This window comes from Oncorhynchus kisutch, linkage group LG7 (genome assembly GCF_002021735.2).
Source record: "Oncorhynchus kisutch isolate 150728-3 linkage group LG7, Okis_V2, whole genome shotgun sequence".
Taxonomy (NCBI): Eukaryota; Metazoa; Chordata; class Actinopteri; order Salmoniformes; family Salmonidae; genus Oncorhynchus; species Oncorhynchus kisutch.
The window spans coordinates 18255876-18275750 of record NC_034180.2 but is presented as its reverse complement, the minus strand read 5'-3'; the positions used below and the strand labels follow the sequence as shown (position 1 = coordinate 18275750).

The 19875-nt window shown below is 43.9% G+C and overlaps 1 protein-coding gene across 7 annotated transcripts in view; it reads left to right on the top strand.

Annotated features, from left to right (window-relative positions):
* dnmt3ab (DNA (cytosine-5-)-methyltransferase 3 alpha b) overlaps nt 1-19875 on the top strand; it is a 69474-nt gene that overhangs the window by 45229 nt on the left and 4370 nt on the right. For 4 of the 7 annotated variants that reach the window (XM_031828598.1, XM_020487638.2, XM_020487636.2 and 1 more), the window contains 14 exons: nt 7609-7869; nt 9575-9733; nt 10001-10108; nt 11192-11348; nt 13664-13813; nt 14277-14321; nt 14716-14795; nt 16972-17084; nt 17301-17490; nt 17766-17850; nt 18446-18591; nt 18884-18974; nt 19078-19226; nt 19550-19635. In XM_031828598.1, the coding sequence (XP_031684458.1) occupies nt 7609-7869; nt 9575-9733; nt 10001-10108; nt 11192-11348; nt 13664-13813; nt 14277-14321; nt 14716-14795; nt 16972-17084; nt 17301-17490; nt 17766-17850; nt 18446-18591; nt 18884-18974; nt 19078-19226; nt 19550-19635 (1820 nt within the window). Of the gene's footprint in view, nt 1-7608; nt 7870-9574; nt 9734-10000; nt 10109-11191; nt 11349-13663; nt 13814-14276; nt 14322-14715; nt 14796-16971; nt 17085-17300; nt 17491-17765; nt 17851-18445; nt 18592-18883; nt 18975-19077; nt 19227-19549; nt 19651-19875 lie in introns of all 7 variants that reach the window. The other 3 variants (XM_031828597.1, XM_020487637.2, XM_020487635.2) reach the window with 1 other exon arrangement.

Sequence of the window (19875 nt, the reverse complement as noted above, 5' to 3'; positions counted from 1 at the left end):
CAGGTGGCGTCTTTCTGGATGTGTGACCCGCTGTGGGGGGGGGGGGGGGGGGGGGGCTCTGCGTGTGTGCATGCAAAGACCCCCCCACCCCCGCGGGTCAGTAATAAAAATACACAGCCATTGTCGGGCATAATGGCAAAGATCTGAGCTAATGAATTCTATTGCCACATTGCTACACGTGGTTCTGCTCTCTTAATCTGTGTGTGGAGGCATTTTAAGGGGTTCAATTCCGACCTGAAAGCAGCTTTCTGGATCACAGTTCAGGATCTTCTGATCCTAACGTCTGTGAACTAGAATGCTACCTCACATCTCTTCCGGGAACCTCCATTGATTTCTTCACGTGTGGAAAAAGATGGTTGTGTCTATTGCTTTGCAAATACAAAATCCAGCCTGTCATATAGTAGTATACAGATAGATATAATTCCACAAGACAATGTGCAGTTGTGTAGGAGGACATTGTGTGAGACAAATGACTAGGTCAGCCCTTTAGTTATTTCATCTGGTAACACTAGACACGAAGCTGCTCTTATGCCTTTGTAGTAACACTGTAGTTACTGCAGTAATAACATAGCCCTTGGTATAAGTAAGAAAAGCATAGCCATTGGTGTACAGTACACATACATGGAAACTGTAACAGCCAGTCTATGAATGAGTAGCAGTTCTTATTGCCTGACTTTGCAGTCTATCACCATGTAGTTGTGCTGGGGGTATCATGGTGTACAGAACTACAGGGACGTGAGAAGTTTCCCTTCTATTGTGTCCTCAACATGTCCACAGTCAGGAAGTCAGTCAGAGGAATGGAAGGCTTTTTCACCATTAAACTAACCCATATTGCAATCACACCCAGGTACAGACAGTACACTGAACAAAAATATAAAATGTTGGTCCCATGTTTCCTGAACTGAAATACAAGATCCCAGAAATGTTGTGCACAAATGTGTATTTCATCCCTGATAGTGAGCATTTCTCCTTTGCCAAGATAATCCATTCACCTGATAGGTCTGGCATATCAAGAAGCTGATTAAACTGCACGATCATTACACAGGTGCACCTCGTGCTGGGGACAATAAAAGGACACTCTAAAATCTGCTGTTTTGTCACACAACAGAATGGTACAGATGTCTCAAGTTTTGAGGGATTGTGCAATTGTCATGCTGACTGAAATAATTGTATGTTAATTTCTCGACCATAAGCTGCCTCCAACGTTGTTTTCGAGAATTTGGCAGTACGTCCAACCGGCCTCACAACCGTAGACCACATGTATGGTGTTGTGTGGTTGAGCGGTTTGCTGATGTCAACGTTATGAACAGTGTGCCCCATGGTGGTGTGGGGTTATGGTAGTGGCAGGCGTAAGCTACGGAGAACGAACACAATTGAATTGTTTCCATGGTAATTTGAATGCACAGAGATACTGTGACGAAATCCTGAGGCCCATTGTGCCATTCATCCGCTGCCATCACCTCACGTTTAGGCATTATAATGCTCGGTCCCATGTCGCAAGGATCTGTACACAATTCCTGGAAGTTGAAAATGTCCCAGTTCTTCCATGGCCTGCATACTCACCAGACATGTCACCCATTGACAGTAGTGGAGAAGGTGGACAGTTAAGTTCCTCGGTGTACCCATCACAGACAAACTGAAATGGTCCACCCACACAGACAATGTGGTGAAGAAGGCACAACAGCGCCTCTTCAACCTCAGGAGACTGAAGAAATGTGGCTTGTCACCAAAAACCCTGACAAACTTTTATAGATGCACAATTGAAAGCATCCTGTCGGGCCGTATCGCCGCCTGGTACGGAAACTGCACCGCCCTCAACCGTAAGGCTCTCCAGAGGGTAGTGAGGTCTGCACAACGCATCACCGGGGGCAAACTACCTGCCCTCCAGGACACCTACACCCCCCGATGTCACAGGAAGGCCATAAAGATCATCAAGGACAACAACCACCCGAGCCACTGCCTGTTCACCCCGCTACCATCCAGAAGGTGAGGTCAGTACAGGTGCATCAAAGCTGGGACCGAGAGACTGAAAAACAGCTTCTATCTCAAGGCCATCAGACTGCTAAACAGAAATGACTAACTCAGAGAGGCTGCTGCCTACATTGAGACTCACTAGTCACTTTAAACAATGCCACTTTAATAATGTTTACATATCTTACATTACTCATATGTATATACTGTATCTTATATCAACTATTGCATCTTGCCTATGCCGCTCGGCCATCGGTCATCCATATATTTATATGTACATATTCTTATTCCATCCCTTTAGATTTGTGTGTATTAGGTAGTTGTTGGGGAATTGTTAGATTACTTGTTAGATATTGCTGCACTGTCAGAACTAGAAGCACAGGCATTTCGCTACACCATTTCCTAGCAAGTAGATACTTTTACTAAATAGAGTGGTTTTCTTTTTTTAGTATCCATGCATGGTGTCATTTTCTGTGGTTATCTCTGACATGTTACATACTGTGTCCTCAGAAAGTATTCATACCCCTTGATTTATTCCACATTTTGATGTGTTGCAGCCTGAATTCAAAATGTATGACATTTTTTTAAATTCTCACCCATCTACACACAATACCCCATAATGGCAAAGTGAAAACATGTTTTTAGAAATGTTTTCAAATGTATCAAATGAAATACAGAAATGTGTCATTTACATAAGTATTTACACCCCTGAGTCAATACATGTTAGAGTCACCGGCAGCGATTACAGCTGTGAGTCTTTCTGGGTAAATCTTTAGGAGCTTTGTACACCTGTATTGTACAATATTTGCCCCTTATTCTTTTCATATTTCTTCAATCTCTGTCAACTTGGTTGTTGATCATTGCCAGACAACCATTTTCAAGTCTTGCCATAGATTTTCAAGCAAATGTAATCGGCCACTCAGGAACATTCACTGTCTTCTTGGTAAGCAACTCCAGTGTAAAGTTGGCCTTGGGTTTTAGGTTGTTGTCCTGCTGAAAGGCAAATTAATCTCCCAGTGTCTGGTAGAAAGCAGACTGAACCAGGTTTTCCTCTAGGATTTTGTCTGTGCTTAACCCCACTCCGGTAATTTTTTTATCCTGAAAAACTCCCTAGTCCTTAACGATTACAAGCATACCCATATCATGATGCAGCCACCACTTTGCTTGAAAATATGGAGAGTGGTACTCAGGAATGAGTTATATTGGATTTGCCCAAACATAACACTTTGTATTCAGGACAAAAAGTGAGTTGCTTTGCCACATTTTTTGCAATATTACTTTAGTGCCTTGTTGGAACAGGAATAATTTTGTCCAGGCTATCTTCTTTTCACTCTGTCATTTAGGTTAGTAATTGTAGAGTAACTACAATGTTACAATGTAATCCTCAGTTCTCCTATCACAGCCATTAAACTTTGTAAGTGCTCGACTGAGGGACCTTACAGATAATTGTATGTGTGGGGTACAGAGATGAGGTAGTCATTAAAAAAATCATGTTAAACACCATTATTGCACATAGTCCATGCAACTTATTATGTGACTTGTTAAGAAAATGTTTACTCCTGAACCTATTTAGGCTTGCCATAACAAAGGATTTGAATACTTATTGACTCAAGACATTTTAGTTTTCTAGTTTTTATTAATTTGTCAAAATTAATAAATACGTAATTCCACTTTTGATATTATGGGGTGACAAAAAGGCCAGTGACACAATAAATCTTAATTTAATCCGTTTTAAATTCAGGCGGTAACACAACAACATGTGGAAAAAGACCAGGAGTGTGAATGCTTCTTGAAGTCGCTGTAGGTGCTGCTAGCTGCTATTTCTGAGGTTGTCACAGTGGCAGCGTGTCTAGATGATAAATACTGCCTTGTCTCTTCTCTCTACTACCTCCTTTGCTCTAGAGAGCCCGTCTTGCAGGCTGCCTGCCTGGTGTAGCTGCACTCATACGAGAGAGAGGCCCTCAAAAGGGGGCATTTACAACTGGGAAAAAAGGCTAGAGACAGATATCTGGTTCTTATAGCCCCTGTACTCTACTCCTCCCCCACCAGACTTTGGTAGAGTCAGTTTTCCATTGATTTTGAAGATAAATAACCCACTAGCAGCAACCCGGAGAGAGCAGTTACTCCACCAAACTTGCCAAAATGACCACCACATTAGGCTACAGGATTTTCCTCACTTTCTTTGAAATCCCCCCTGAACTTACTGACCCTTATTTTACTTGTAAGATGGGGGAGAATTACAGGAGGGTAGAATGAGCCAATTCGAAGCTGGGGATGATTAGGTGGACATGATGGTGTGAGGGCCAGATTGGGAATTTAGCCAGGGCACCGGGGTTAACACCCCTACTCTTACGTCAAGTGCCATGGGATCTTGAGCGACAACAGTGAGTCAGGAATCCCATTTTAGCATCCCGTCCGATAGACAGCGCCATATGCAGGGCAATGTCCCCTTCACTGCCCTGGGGATCTCCTTAGACGAGAGTGCCCCCTACTGGACCTCCAACACCATTTCCAGCAGCATTTGGTCTCCCAACCAGGACCGACCCTGAGTAGCTTCAGAGGAAAGCCAGCAGTGGGATACAGGGTGGTATGCTTACTTACTGTCCCACCAGATGGCCTACTACATTAGCAATGAGTCTGAACCGATTGAACTTAGTTACTTTTACATTTTTTCCCTTTGAATAGCAGAGTTTCCTTTGTTGTGCCATATTGTAAACACAGTAGAGTTGTATTAACAGATTTGACTTGGCACGAATGCTCTTAGCACCAACTCAATTCTTTGGCTGCACAAGACAATGTAGTAAAACTTTATCACTGTAAATAGATCATAAGATTGAGATTTTATTTGAATCAATTTGTTTGAATCAGAGTGTTCTGTTCCGAAGTTTGTGGAATCCGTGTTTGAATCAGTGTGTTTGATTCAGAAGTTTGTTTGAATCGGTGTTTGATTCAGATGCTCTGCTCATCCCCTGACTCATGTGTTCATCAAAACATAGTAAAAAAGTTAATTATATCATAGTTAGAAAAAAAGGGTGTTTTTACAAACAAACACCTTTTCTCTCCTATACACACCTCATCCCCGGTTGCCTGCATTCTAGGAGCTAAGCCAACTCTTAACACATATGGTTGAGGAGGACTTTGAACCGGGCAGTCGTCCACTACTTCTACTCTACAGAAGATATTTATAAACTAGAGTAGAGCCTCTTGATTGAACACCACATGTTTCTGCTCTGCCCCACTGGCCCTCCCCACGCCCTCCCACCCTCACCCCCTCAGATCCTACTGTATGGAGGGCGAGAGGCACAGCGAGACCGCTGAGATGGGGGTTTAGGGTTTGTTCCCAGCCCTCTCTCTCCTCTCCCTCCTCTGCCCCCTACCCCTCTACACACACACACACACACACACTTGCGTGTGAGAGAAACCTGAGGAAGATTTTGGACCAGAGCGATGGAATGAGTGCAGCTGTGAAGGGCATTCACGTGTGTGTGTGTGTGTGTGTATGAGAGTGAGAGAGAGAGACAGACTACAGTAGGATGAGTGCAGCTGTTGGGGATTTAGTGTGAGAGGCTTAAGTCATGTCTGGGCCCGGCTTGCCCGTCCTCTGTGTGTTTGACCTAATGTTTCAGTGTCAGGTACCACAAACCCAGTGAACTCTTCCTCTACTGCCAGGAGCCACTAGCTACACAGATAACGTTTGGTTCTGTATTGGTTCGCAGATAGCAGTTCTCTCGACATGACAGGAAGTACACCATGCGTTTGAACAGTCGCTAGCGAACAGTCGCTAGTGCTGGACACTGAAGTATTTTGAATTCCTTTTACCTTCATACAGGTTAGCATAATGTTTACACAGGATGTACCCTGAACAAAAATATAAAACGCTACATGAAACAATTTCAAAGATTTTACTGAGTTACAGTTCATATAAGGAAATCAGTCAATTGAAATAAATAAATTAGGGCCAGATCTATGGATTGCACATGACTGGGAATACAGATATGCATCTGTTGGTCACAGATCAGAAAACCAGTCAGTATCTGCTGTGAATACCATTTGCCTCATGCAGCGCGACACATCTCCTTCGCATTGAGATGATCAGGCTGTTGATTGTGGCCTGTGGAATGCTGTCCCACTCCTCCTCAATGGCTGTGCGAAGTTGCTGGTTAATGGCGGGAACTGGAACACGCTGTCGTACACGTAGATCCAGAGCATTCCAAACATGCTCAATGGGTGACATGTCTGGTGAGTACGCAGGCCATGGAAGAACTGGGCCATTTTCAGCTTCCAGGAATTGTGTACAGATCCTTGCGACTTGGGGCCGTGCATTATCATACTGAAACATGAGGTGATGGCAGCAGATGAATGGCATGACAATGGGCCTCAGGATCTCGTATCTCTGTGCTTTCAAATTGCCATCGATGAAATGCTATTGTGTTCATTGTCCGTAGTTTATGTTTTCCCATACTATAATCCCACCGCTACCATGGGGCACTCTGTTCACAACGTTGACATTAGCAAACCGCTCGGAGGCTAGTTGGATGTACTGCCAAATTCTCTAAAGTGACGTTGGTGGCGGCTTATGGTAGAGAAATGGACATGAAATTCTCTGGCAACAGCTCTGGTGGACATTCCTGCAGTCAGCATGCCAATTGCATGCTCCCTCAACTTTAGACATCTGTGGCATTGTGTAGTGCGACAAAACTTCACATTTTAGAGTGGCCTTTTATAGTCCCCAGCACAAGGTGCACCTGTGTAATGATCATACTGTTTAATCAACTTCTTGATATGCCACATCTGACAGGTGGATGGATTATCTTGGCAAAGGAGAAGTGGTCAGTAACAGGGATGTAAACAAATTTGTACACAACATTTTTGAAAAATTATATTTTTGTGCGTATGGAACATTTCTGGGATCTTTTGTTTCAGCTCATGAAACATGGGACCAACACGTTACATGTTGTGTTTAGTTTATGTTTTTGTTCAGTATAAAACACATTAAGAAATGTGTTTCATTACATGGGTTATTGTCAGAAGATTTCTGATTGACATTACTCCACGAGAGTATTTTAAATGTGCTGAACTGTACATGGCGATCCCTTTGTAGCTTAGTGTGTAGGGCATGGCACTTACAATGTCAGAGTTGTGGATTCGTTTCAAACTTGGCCACCCATACAAATAATGTATGTACTGACACACAGATCCTATTAAATAGAAAGTGGTTTCTATATGTAATTCTGTGCACACACTACACTCTTAGAAAAAACTACACTACACTCTTTGACTGTCCCCATAGGAGAACCCTTTTTGATTCCAGGTTGAACCCTTTTTGGTTCCAGGTTGAACCCTTTTGCGTTCCAAGTACAACCCTTTCCACAGAGTGTTCTACAAGGAACCCAAATGGGTTCTACCTGGAACCAAAAATGGTTCTACCTGGAACCAAGAAGGCTTCTACTATGGGGCAGCCGAAGGACCATTTTGGAACCCTTTTTTCTAAGAATGTACTGTAATTAACTTTGGATAAACGTATCTGCTAAATGGAATACATATTATATTAGATTGACATCTCCCCTGCCTGGGGTCTATCTGAGTATGTTTCAGGCAGAGAGAACTGACCTCTCCTTTTCCTCTGTGGTGTTTCAGGCAGAGAAAAAGGCCCTGCTGGTGTCAGTGATGAACGCAATGGAGGACCATGAGGAGATGGAGCCTGAGCCACAACAGAAAGAAGAAGTGTCAGTAATCACACACAACCAACAACAGCAGCAGCAGCAACAACAACAACAACAACAACAGCAGCCCACGGACCCAGCGTCCCCGACGGTGGCCACCACTCCTGAACCTGTCGCCATGGCAGGAGGTGACAAGACATCACCCAAGACAGCTGATACTGAGCCTGAGTACGAGGTAAACACAAGACACACAATGACGTTTTCCACATTTTGTTACGTCACAGCCTTATTCTAAAAAATAAATCCTCATCAATCTACACACAATACCCCATAATGACAAAGCAAAAAAAATGTTTTTTTAATTGCAAATTTATAAAAACGATTTAAAACTGGATTATCACATTTACATAAGTATTCAGACCCTTTACTCAGTACTTTGTTGAACTGCCTTGGCAGTGATTACAGCCTTGATTCTTGGGTATGATGCTACTAGCTTGGCGGACCTTTATTTGGGGAGTTTCTCCCAGATCCTCTCAAGCTCTGTCAGGTTGGATGGGGAGAATCGCTGCACAGCTATTTTCTAGTGTCTCCAGAGATGTTCAATCGGGTTCAAGTCCGGTCTATGGCTGGGCCACTCAAGGACGTTCAGAGACTTGTCCCGAAGCCACTCCTGCGTTGTCTTGGCTGTGTGCTTAGTGTCGTTGTCCTGTTGGAAGGTGTTCCTTCACCCCAGTCTGAGGTCCTGAGCACTCTGGACTAGGTTTTCATCAGGGATCTCTCTGTACTTTGCGCCATTCATCTTTCCTTCGATCCTGACTAGTGTCCCAGTCCCTGCCGCTGAAAAATATCCCTACAGCATGATTCTGACACCACCATGCTTCACCGTAGGGATGGTGCCAGGTTTCCTCCAGACGTGACGCTTGGCATTCAGGCCAAAGAGTTCAATCTTGGTTTCTTCAGACCAGAGAATTTTGTTTCTCATGGTCTGAGAGTCCTTTAGGTGCCTTTTTGGCAAACTCCAAGCAGGCTGTCATTTGCCTTTTACTGAGGACTGGCTTCTGTCTGGCCACTCTACCATAAAGGCCTGATTGGTGGAATGCTGCAGAGATGGCTGTCCTTCTGGAAGTTTCTCCCATTTCCACAGAGTAAATCTGGAGCTCTGTCAGAGTGCCCATTTGGTTTTTGGCTGGGCGGCCAGCTCCTAGGAAGAGTCTTGGTGGTTCCAAACTTCATCCATTTAAGAATGATGGAGGCCACTGTGTTCTTGGGGACCTTCATTGCTGCAGAAATATTTTGGTACCCTTCCTCAGATCTGTCCCTTGACACAATCCTGTCTCGGAGCTCTACGGACAATTCCTTGGACCTCATGGCTTGGTTTTTGCTCTGATATGCACTGTCGATGGTGGGACCTTATATAGACAGGTGTGTGCCCCTTTCCAAATTTTATCCAATCAATTGAATTTAGCACATGTGGACTCCAAGTTGTAAACATGTCAAGGATGATCAGTGGAAACAGGATGCACCTGAGCTCAAATTCGAGTTTTGAGCTCGGGTCTGAATACTTATGTAAATAAGGTATTTCTGTTTTTTAAATTTGTAATACATTTGCTAAAAAACTGTTTTCTCTTTGTCATTATGAGGTATTGTGTGTAGATTGACAAGGAACATTTTTTATTTAATCAAGAAATGTGTTATAACTTAACCTTTATTTAACTAGGCAAGTCAGTATGTATATGTGATGATCTCATCCCTGTAGGACGGGCGTGGTTTAAGCATTGGGGAGCTGGTGTGGGGGAAGCTGAGGGGGTTCTCCTGGTGTTGTTGCTTACTGTTGCTGTTGTCTTGTAGGATGGGTGTGGTTTCAGCATTGGGGAGCTTGTGTGGGGGAAGCTGAGGGGGTTATCCTGGTGTTGTTGCTTACTGTTGCTGTTGTCTTGTAGGATGGGCGTGGTTTCAGCATTGGGGAGCTTGTGTGGGGGAAGCTGAGGGGGTTCTCCTGGTGGCCTGGTCGTATTGTCTCCTGGTGGATGACCGGACGCAGCCGAGCTGCCGAGGGGACACGATGGGTCATGTGGTTCGGCGATGGAAAATTCTCTGTGGTGAGGAAAAACTGTAAAACAGCACACCACTGTTGTGTTTAGTAGGCACCAAACATATGAAAACAGAATGGAACTGGGAAGGACTACTTGGATTAATTGTCCAATAAGGAATAGTCATTTTTGGTTTCCGTTTTAAAATATTTTGCTACCATGTGCCCTACTGAGCATGACCCATTAAAACTGAATTTTCTGTTCCACCAATGAAAACAAATTAAATGAGACATTTCTAAGTTCAGTTGTTCGTCTGTGCCTACTCTTTTCCTACAGGTGTGTGTAGAGAAACTATTGCCTTTGAGTTCCTTCTCCAACGCCTTCCACCAGCCCACCTACAGCAAGCAGCCCATGTATAAGAAAGCCATCTATGAGGTGCTTCAGGTAAGTACTGGGTAAAGTTTCATTATGTCTCATTTGCAGCGTTCGGTCAAGTCCCGTTCAGTCACAGCGGGCTATACTGGTTGAAACTACGTCATTACAACCAGTTCACACCTAGAACTGTATTGGAATCTGTTTTTAATGGTTGTAATTGGATTGTGATAATGTCATGTAAACCAGCTTTGTGTGCTGAAAGATAGTGCTAGTCAGCACCTTTCAAAATGATAGACTGTTGAAAAAGGGCCTCAAGTCCTCTAAAATTGCTCCGAGAAGGTCTGCTCTGTAGTAATGATTGATGCAGATAATACCTGCTGAGTGTACAAAACATGTTGATGTTGAAGAGATGTTGTTTAATAATGTATTTTCTCAGCAGGATAGGTGTCAAAATGATTGGCACCCCTGTTATCAATACTTTGTGCATCCCCCCCGTGCGAGGATTACGGCACTGAGCTTTTGTTCTATAATGTGTTATGAGATTGGAGAACACATTGGGAGGGATCTTAGACCAGTCCTCCAAAACACAATCTTCCCAGATCCTTGATATCCTTTGTCTGCACTTGTGGACGGCCCTCTTCAATTCAAACCCACAGGTTTTCAATGGAGTTCAAGTCCGGGAAACTGATTTGGCAATTTTTTTAGATTTTTGTGGTCTGTTAACCATTTCTTTCTGGATTTTGATGAGCTCCATTGAAAACCTGTGGGTTTGAAATGAAGAGGGCCGTCCATAAGGGATCTGGAATGATTGTGTATGGAGGACTGGTCTAAGATCACTCCCAATGTGTTCTCCAACTCATAAAACATTTTAGAAAAATACTCAGTGCCGTTATCCTTGCAAGGGGAGAGTGCCGGTGTATTGAAAACAGGGGTGCCAATCATTTTGACCCCTATTCTTTTTGAGAGACAAAAGGTATGACTTGTTAAGTATAAAAGTATAAAATTAGCATACAATACAGATAAGTGTTTCTATTATTTTGTTTTCTATAGTCATTTTTGCTCATCTTTATCGAGGTGCCAATAATGTCGGAGTTGACTGTACATACAGGTGATGAAAGGATGACAACAATGACCGGTCATGTCCCTCTGCAGGTGGCCAGCACCCGAGCAGGCAAAGCCTTTATAGCCTGTCCGGAGAGCGATGAGACGGACACCTCCAAGTCAGTGGATCTACAGAGCAAACAGATGATAGAGTGGGCTAAGACAGGCTTCCAACCCACCGGGCCCAAGGGCCTAGAGCCACCAGAAGGTAAGTTTAAGTTTCATGTATATTTTCCATTTAATTGTAGAGAATATGATTACTGTGGCCAAAAATGCTTGATTTAGAAGGGAACTTTTATGAAATTCTGCGATACATTTGGCAATGTTTATTTTTTTTTTCACGTTAATTTCATATAAAGCAATAAAAAGTAATGTGCTCAGTTTTAGGACGATTTTAAGCAGAATACATCATACAAAAACAATTAGAAACATCTAAAGTGCCTCAATTTAGTTTATTTCCCTGAACAAACAGCTCTGTCATGATTCACTCACATTCACCCACACACACCTCTCCTCACCATCAGGCTTGGGGCTTTGCTATCAACACGAGATGCAACTCCCATTCCCACACACACCTCTCCTCTCCATCAGGCTTGGGGCTTTGCTATCAACACGAGATGCACCTCCCATTCCCACACACACCTCTCCTCTCCATCAGGCTTGGGGCTTTGCTATCAACACGAGATGCAACTCCCATTCCCACACACACCTCTCCTCTCCATCAGGCTTGGGGCTTTGCTATCAACACGAGATGCACCTCCCATTCCCACACACACCTCTCCTCTCCATCAGGCTTGGGGCTTTGCTATCAACATGAGATGCACCTCCCATTCCCACACACACCTCTCCTCTCCTCTCCATCAGGCGTGGGGCTTTGCTATCAACACAGGATGCACCTCCCATTCCCACACACACCTCTCCTCTCCATCAGGCGTGGGGCTTTGCTATCAACACGAGACGCACCTCCCATTCCCACACACACCTCTCCTCTCCATCAGGCGTGGGGCTTTGCTATCAACACAGGATGCACCTCCCATTCCCACACACACCTCTCCTCTCCATCAGGCGTGGGGCTTTGCTATCAACACGAGATGCACCTCCCATTCCCACACACACCTCTCCTCTCCATCAGGCGTGGGGCTTTGCTATCAACACGAGATGCACCTCCCATTCCCACTCACACTCTCTCTCTCTCTAAAAAAAGCTGATCAATCGCTTTCCATTTGAGGATTGATATTTCTTTCACATAAATTGTCTTAAAAATAATTGAGATTGTGATTTTTTTCTTAACGGGTCGTAAGGGAGATAAAGAACAGAAAATGTAAAAATAGTATATTGCGGTTGATATGTACTTTTAAAACAGTATTACTGTTTTTTTTTTATCCAGAAAGATTGTGCTTTCGTCCTCCGTATTAACATTTACAGAGAGTTTAAAACGGCAAAGCTGACAAATTACACTCGGTGCTTTGAGCAGCGCTCTCCTTTAAGACAGACTGGGGAGAGCAGAGTGCCGACCACCCTACTAAAGCCAAGGTCAGCGGAGTGAAAGTTTGAGTAAAACGCCACTCACCTTGATTCTTTCAGCGCTTGCCACAGTCTTCCCTGCTACCACTTCAGTCATGGTGATCTGCTGCTGCTGTGGGAACTGTTCTGACATTCTCATTTGCTTTGCTGATTCGAAGTTACTGTTTATTGTCCATTTTCAAATGGTTTCCAAAAACATTTGGAAATTGTTTCGCACGGTTTATCTGTTATTTTTGTTGGCAAATGAGATTGATTTCTGTTCATTGTACAGCTATCAACAATCACCCATATGTGAATTCGCTGACAGGCCAGGGGGAAAAAACTTTGTTGACTTGTTTGGATTTGGGCCATTTTCCACAGTGACAGTGCAGTAATTGGTCAAAATTACAAACCCGCTTTCGATTGGACCCTTTTATGCCCTAAAAGTGCGGGGGTTGGTCAACATTGCGAGCTGTCGCATAATATGCGCTGATTGGTTGATTTTTGCATTGAATTATGCGATCGCAGTATCGCGGAATCCTGGAGGGACTGGAATACATTGGGAAATCACCGAAGCTTAGATTTACCGAAAGGCAAGAGGAGCTTATAACAGGCAGGTAGCCTAGTGGTTAAGAGCGCTGGGCCAGTAACCAAAAGGTTGCTGGTTGAATACCCGAGCCGACAAGGGTCTTGATCAAGGCATTTAAACCTAATTTTCTCCAGGGGCGCCATACTACTTTGGCTGACCCTGTAAAACAACACATTTCACTACACCTATCTGGTGTATGTGACAACAACAAAACAACACATTATAAAGACATTTTGTTGTCCGTGTTACAGCGAACAACGAAAGTATTGTTGTGGGGCTCGAGGGCCCAATGGTAGGGGAATGTCCCTTCAGTTGCCAGATCAATTCCACCCTTTTTATCCAGCATTCCCCTACCTGTCTTTGGTAGTCTTTTGTCAAGAGTCTGGTTATCTGACTTGTTTATTGTCTTACTGATATGCCCCGCCCACCAGAGGAGCGTAACCCATATAAGGAGGTGTACCCTGACGTGTGGGTGGAGCCAGAGGCGGCAGCCTACACGCCCCCTCCAGCCAAAAAGCCTCGCAAAAGCACTGCAGCCGAGAAACCCAAGGTCAAGGAGATGATTGACGAGGGGACGAGAGGTAGGCCTGCTTTTTTTTATTAGGTTAAATAGGGGTTGTGACCTCTATATCCCTCCCCCTCAGGGAGGTTTAGCTAAGGGGTGTGTGTGAGAGTGAAAGAGAGACTGTTTGTGAAAGACAGGGTAGCAGGTGCTTAGTACTAGGGTTAACATGGTCAATTCTGTTAACCCGTGTAGGTGTTATATGTTATGTATCTGGTAAATGTTATGTAGCGCTGTATCTCTTATCTATGTGCTATGAATGTACTCAGCCCAACACTTTATATTGGCAAAGAAAAAACACATGTAATATCTTAAAAGCAAATGGTGAAGTAGGGGTGAGAGGGGGTATGTCTGCAGCTTTTCTCTCTCTTGAAGATGTCATCTGCAAAGATAGCATAGCAACAAACGTTCAAGTCATATCCTGAATCTGAAACCGTGTTTTTTTCTCTCTCTCTCTCTCTCTCTCCGGTCTGCATTTCCAGAGAGACTTGTGTATGAAGTGAGACAGAAATGCAGAAGCATAGAAGGTAAGTGGTCTGTCTCTTGTGTTCAGGCAGCCAGGGTCATGTTCAGTAGGCAGCGAATGAAAGAGAGTTGGCTATTTTATATGAGTCCTCAAAGCATATTAGCATTTCCTTATGAAATGTACATTCCTCTCGCGGCTGTTCAAATATGCCTATTGAATCCAAGGCTGGATTCAAAGCAGTGGGGTGGGTTTTTCAACCTCCAGTTGGCTTTGCCTAGTGGTTTTAGTGGAGGGTAAATGTTTATACGTCTTGTTTACACACCTTTTTTATTTTGTGTATAGTGCACCTATTATGCCAAAGTCGCGTATCTTGATCGGCGGTCAGGGTTTACCCATTTATTAGCGTGCCACTGCATCTCTGGCTGGCACCAATTACATTCTGTCTTTCTCCACAGACATCTGCATCTCCTGTGGAAGTTTGAATGTTTCCCGTGAACACCCTCTGTTTGCTGGAGGAATGTGCCAGAGCTGTAAGGTAAGGAGGGAAGAGGAGGCCATTAAGGCTATTGAGTCAGGGCTAGGTGTAAGGCCATGAAGTCTGTAGCTCTGGGGGTGTATGTATCAAGCCTCTCAAGCAGGATGATCGGTTTAGCCTTTTGGATCACAATGAATCAGATTACATGGACAGGTAGGACCTGATCCTATGTCGGCGCTCCTACTCTGAGATGATTACTTGGGCAGGTAGGACCTGATCCTATATCGGTGCTCCTACTCTGAGATGATTACATCGACAGGTTGGACCTGATCCTATGTCGGCACTCCTACTCTGAGATGATTACATGGGCAGGTAGGACCTGATCCTATGTCGGCGCTCCTACTCTGAGATGATTACGTGGGCAGGTAGGACCTGATCCTATATCGGCACTCGTACTCTGAGATGATTACATAGACAGGTAGGACCTGATCCTATATCGGCGCTCCTACTCTGAGATGATTACATGGACAGGTAGGACCTGATCCTATATCGTCACTCCTACTCTGAGATGATTACATGGACAGGTAGGACCTGATCCTAGAGGGCAGCAGGTAGCCTAGCGGTGAAGAGCGTTGGGGCAGTAACCGAAATCTCGCTGTTTCGAATTCTCGAGCCGGCAAGGTGGAAAAATGTGTCGTTCTGCCCTTGAGCAAGACAGTTAACACCCAACAACAATTGCTCCCCGGACGCCAATGCCGCTGATTAAGGCAGCCACCTGCATATCTCTGATTCTGAGGGGTTGGGTTAAATGAAGAAGACGCATTTCGGTTGAATGCATTCAGTTGTGCAACTGACTAGCTTTTCCCTTGATATATACGGGCCAGGTCTAGCTCACCCTCTAGGCTCCAGCGCTGCTTTAGGCAAAGAAAAAAACATTATTTTTTTTTGTACCATCTTTGAAATGCAAGAGAAAGGCCATAATGTATTATTCCAGCCCAGGTGCAATTAGATTTTGGCTGCTAGATGGCAGCAGTGTATGTGCAAAGTTTTAAACGGATCCAATGAACCATTGCATTTCTGTTCAAAATGTTGTTTCAAGACTGCCCAAATGTGCCTAATTGGTTTATTAATACAATTTCAAGTTCGTAACAGTGCAATCTCCACAAACTGTAATAGCTACTGTAAATTGGACAGTGCCGTTAGATTAACAAGAATTTAAGGTTTCTGCCAATATCAGATATGTCTGTCTATGTCCTGGGAAATGTTCTTGTTACTTACAACCTCATGCTAATCACATTAGCCTACGTTAGCTCAATAGCATTTTCATTATTTAATGTTACTGTAGACTATAATGTAAAAATGAAAAATGACTAAAACCACAACCATTCAACAGTTACATTCATTATTTCCTTTTGACAGGTCTTAAGAAACATTATGGAAATAAGAAAATGCATTTCAAAAGAACAGAATAGCATGTTTTAAGTTGTATTTTGCTGCCGCGAGTGCTCATATGTTGAACGCATGGAACAGCGGTTATTCTTGGAAAAAGTGATATATTGAAATAGAGCTCACCTCCTTAAATTGTGTAATTTTTTTTGACAACGGTAAGTGTTTTAGGAACTGCAGAATCTGCTCTTTCTGATACTATATAGAAATCAAATTGTCTTAGCTGCATGTCACTCTGTTGGGGGATTTGATTTTGGCGCTCCCGTTTCCCTGCCTCTGTGTCAGTTTCAAGTGTACAATTTGACAATTGGTAATAATTGTCACCCATCAAACTTTTGTCCATTTAATCTTGTCTTTAGGCTAACTCTATTATTATGTGTGAAATTAGTTACAATATAGTTTAGGTGTAGTTTCAATGGTGGTGAATGAGGGGGGAAATGACATGTCCTGCTAAAACTTCCTATAACAGTAATTCTGCTCATTTAAGATTCTAACAACGACAGTGTGTTTTATATAGACTTATTTAGGACAAGTCAAAGACTGGGGGGAGGGAAATTACTTTAAAAAATTTAAATTAGTTTGGCGTCCACATGATTCGCTCTTCTTTTCTAGCGTTAAAAGCTCTCTGTTACCAAAACACAAACACGTGTTGAGTAGCGTATTTCGAATTGTTACTTGTTGTTCTGTTAACAATAATTGGAGAATAGTTGATTTTACTTGTGGATTCAACTTTCTAGAGCGACACGACAAATCTCAAAGCTCAAATCATTTCTCCACTGCTGTGTCCCAGAACTGCTTTCTAGAATGTGCATATCAGTATGATGATGATGGTTACCAGTCATACTGCACTATTTGCTGTGGGGGACGAGAGGTGCTCATGTGCGGGAACAACAACTGCTGCAGGTGAGGGCGGTGCTTTCATCTGATGCTAACTAAGTTCATTATTGTTGGGATTCACTCGTGTGTGTGTGTGTTTACGGTCATTGTTGTTTGCATAAGTGTGTCTGTGTACGCTGTGCGTGCGTATGTTCGATCTTACGTGTATGTGATTATGTGCGCCCATGTGTCTGTGCGGGCGTTAGCGTCTAGCAGGATAGTAAACACAGCTCTCCTCTCCAGGTGTTTCTGTGTGGAGTGTGTGGACCTGCTGGTGGGCCCAGGTGCAGCACAGATAGCTATTAAAGAGGATCCCTGGAGCTGCTACATGTGTGAGAAGGGACAGAAGGGAGTGTTCGGCCTGCTGGAGCGTCGCACTGACTGGCCCTGTCGTCTACAGCACTTCTTCGCTAATAACCATGACCAAGATTTTGTGAGTAGTGCCTCAGTACTATGTTTCAAGCTCGCTACAAAGTTCACAGCCACAGAGACACAATTAGTCTGTGTTCCGTCGTGACACAGTACGTCCGCGCCTCTAAAAGAGCCAAATGAGCTCCAACAAGCTTCCTAAATATGTAAATAATGAGCAGGCAGACTATCACGGCTCTGGGGCTCTACGAATTGGGCTTCAAACAGCTGACGTCATTCCCGGCTCTCTCTGGGTAAATACTAGCTCCATAATTTCTCTCTCTCTGTGTTGTATTACAGGAACCACCAAAGCTTTACCCTCCAGTCATGGCAGAGAAGAGACAACCCATACGTGTCCTGTCACTGTTCGATGGCATAGCAACAGGTTTGAAGGGAATCTCCTTTCCTTTCCTCTTCTCTCCTCCTCCCCCTCTTCCCACCTCTCCTTGACACAAAACCCTCTGAACTTCTCTGTCTCTTGTCTGTACAAAGTTTCCCGTCTGTCTCAGGTTTCACCGGGACTGTCCTCCTAACTCATGACTACAAACTAGGCTGACTGTCTATTGCTATAAAGATAGATAGATAGCAAACTAATCCACACAGCATGCTGTTTAACCATATTGTCTAGCAGTGCACTTCTCATACCTTTCCTGTCTGTCTTTCACTTGCCTATCTGTTCAATAAAACCGCACAAAAATACAAAAGAATTGGGAATTCCCACTCCTGTAAAAATAAATGATTAATAGTGTGCCTCGGGCTAAGACCAGGCCTTCAGTATTGTCTCACCTGTATGGTGTTATTCAGTTCAGTTCACCAAGTTCAAGTTAATCATTATGTAAATAGGACCATCCACTTTATTTAACCAGGAAAATCCACTCCGCAACAATTGCCACTGTTGACGAGGGAGTCATGGAGTCCTTCAAAAGAACCAAAAACATGCTACCGTTTGACCTATTTCCACTTTGACCTCTGACCTTTAGGTCTGCTGGTGCTGAAGGAGCTGGGTATCCAGGTGGAGCGCTATGTGGCGTCGGAGGTGTGCGAGGACTCCGTCACGGTGGGCATCGTCAGGCATCAGGGACGCATCATGTACGTGGGCGACGTGAGGAACGTCACACGCAAACATGTGAGTATAATGTCATGAATCATGAGAGTAATGCAAGGTCACTCACGGTCTGTGAATCCCAATAACCTGGCTCAAAGACCAACGCCCAACCACAATCTCAATAAGGATATTCCAATTGAGAAAGATTGTATGGTGCCTCAGCTAGGGCCATTACAAAAACACTTCATATAACATTACTTCAACCTCTAAACCATAACAAGTATCTCTTAGTCGGATAATCTGTCGATTTTGTCTTATCTCCTGTCCTCCTTTCTCCTATTGTTTTTCCTGTTTTCTCTCTCCCTTGGTACAGTTACACGAGTGGGGCCCCTTTGACTTAGTGATTGGCGGAAGTCCATGTAACGACCTCTCTATTGTCAACCCGGCTAGGAAGGGTCTTTATGGTCTGTAACAAACCTGTACATTTATCACTTGTTCTGTGATCGGTGACGAGTTATTTCCTGTAGCTGAATTTTAAATGCACGTCCTTCTCTGTTTCTCCTGTAGAGGGCACTGGTCGGCTGTTCTTTGAGTTCTACCGTCTGCTGCACGAGGCTCGGCCCAAAGAGGGCGACAACCGGCCGTTCTTCTGGCTCTTTGAGAATGTGGTGGCCATGGGTGTCAGCGACAAGAGGGACATCTCTCGCTTTCTAGAGGTTTGTTCCTTTACAGAGAATGTATAACATCTAGCAGAACAAACTGTACATTAGTCATGTAAATGTTTAACTATTGGAATATGGATACATTTTGGATGAATACCACCTTGTGGTGGTAATTCACAGTGCATGCTGTCAATATACTGGTTAGATTATGAGGGAACAATTTAAGCAGTTCATTTAAACATTGTATGAGATTCTCTCTCTCATCTCCACTACTTCAATAAAATCCTTCAGGTTATTATTTGTAAAAGGGAATATGTTCTCAATAACTTTCCTGGTTAAATAAATGTTGAATAAACCTCTCGTCTCCCTCCTGCCAGTGTAACCCGGTGATGATCGATGCCAAGGAGGTGTCTGCTGCTCACCGCGCCCGCTACTTCTGGGGGAACCTGCCTGGCATGAACAGGTTGGTGAGAGAACGGTGAGGGAAGCAACAGCCAGCCTAAAGCAACGCACACGTGGGCTAGTTCCTGAGCCAGTCAAACTCCGTAACCAAAGAATCATAATCACCTTTTACGCACTGTTCTTCTCTCTCTCTCTCTCTCTCTCTCTCGCACTCACTGTCTCTCTCTTGCGCTCTGTCTCTCTCTCACACTCTCGCACTCCAATCTCCCTCTTTTCTCTCTCTCTCTTTCTCTCCATCTCT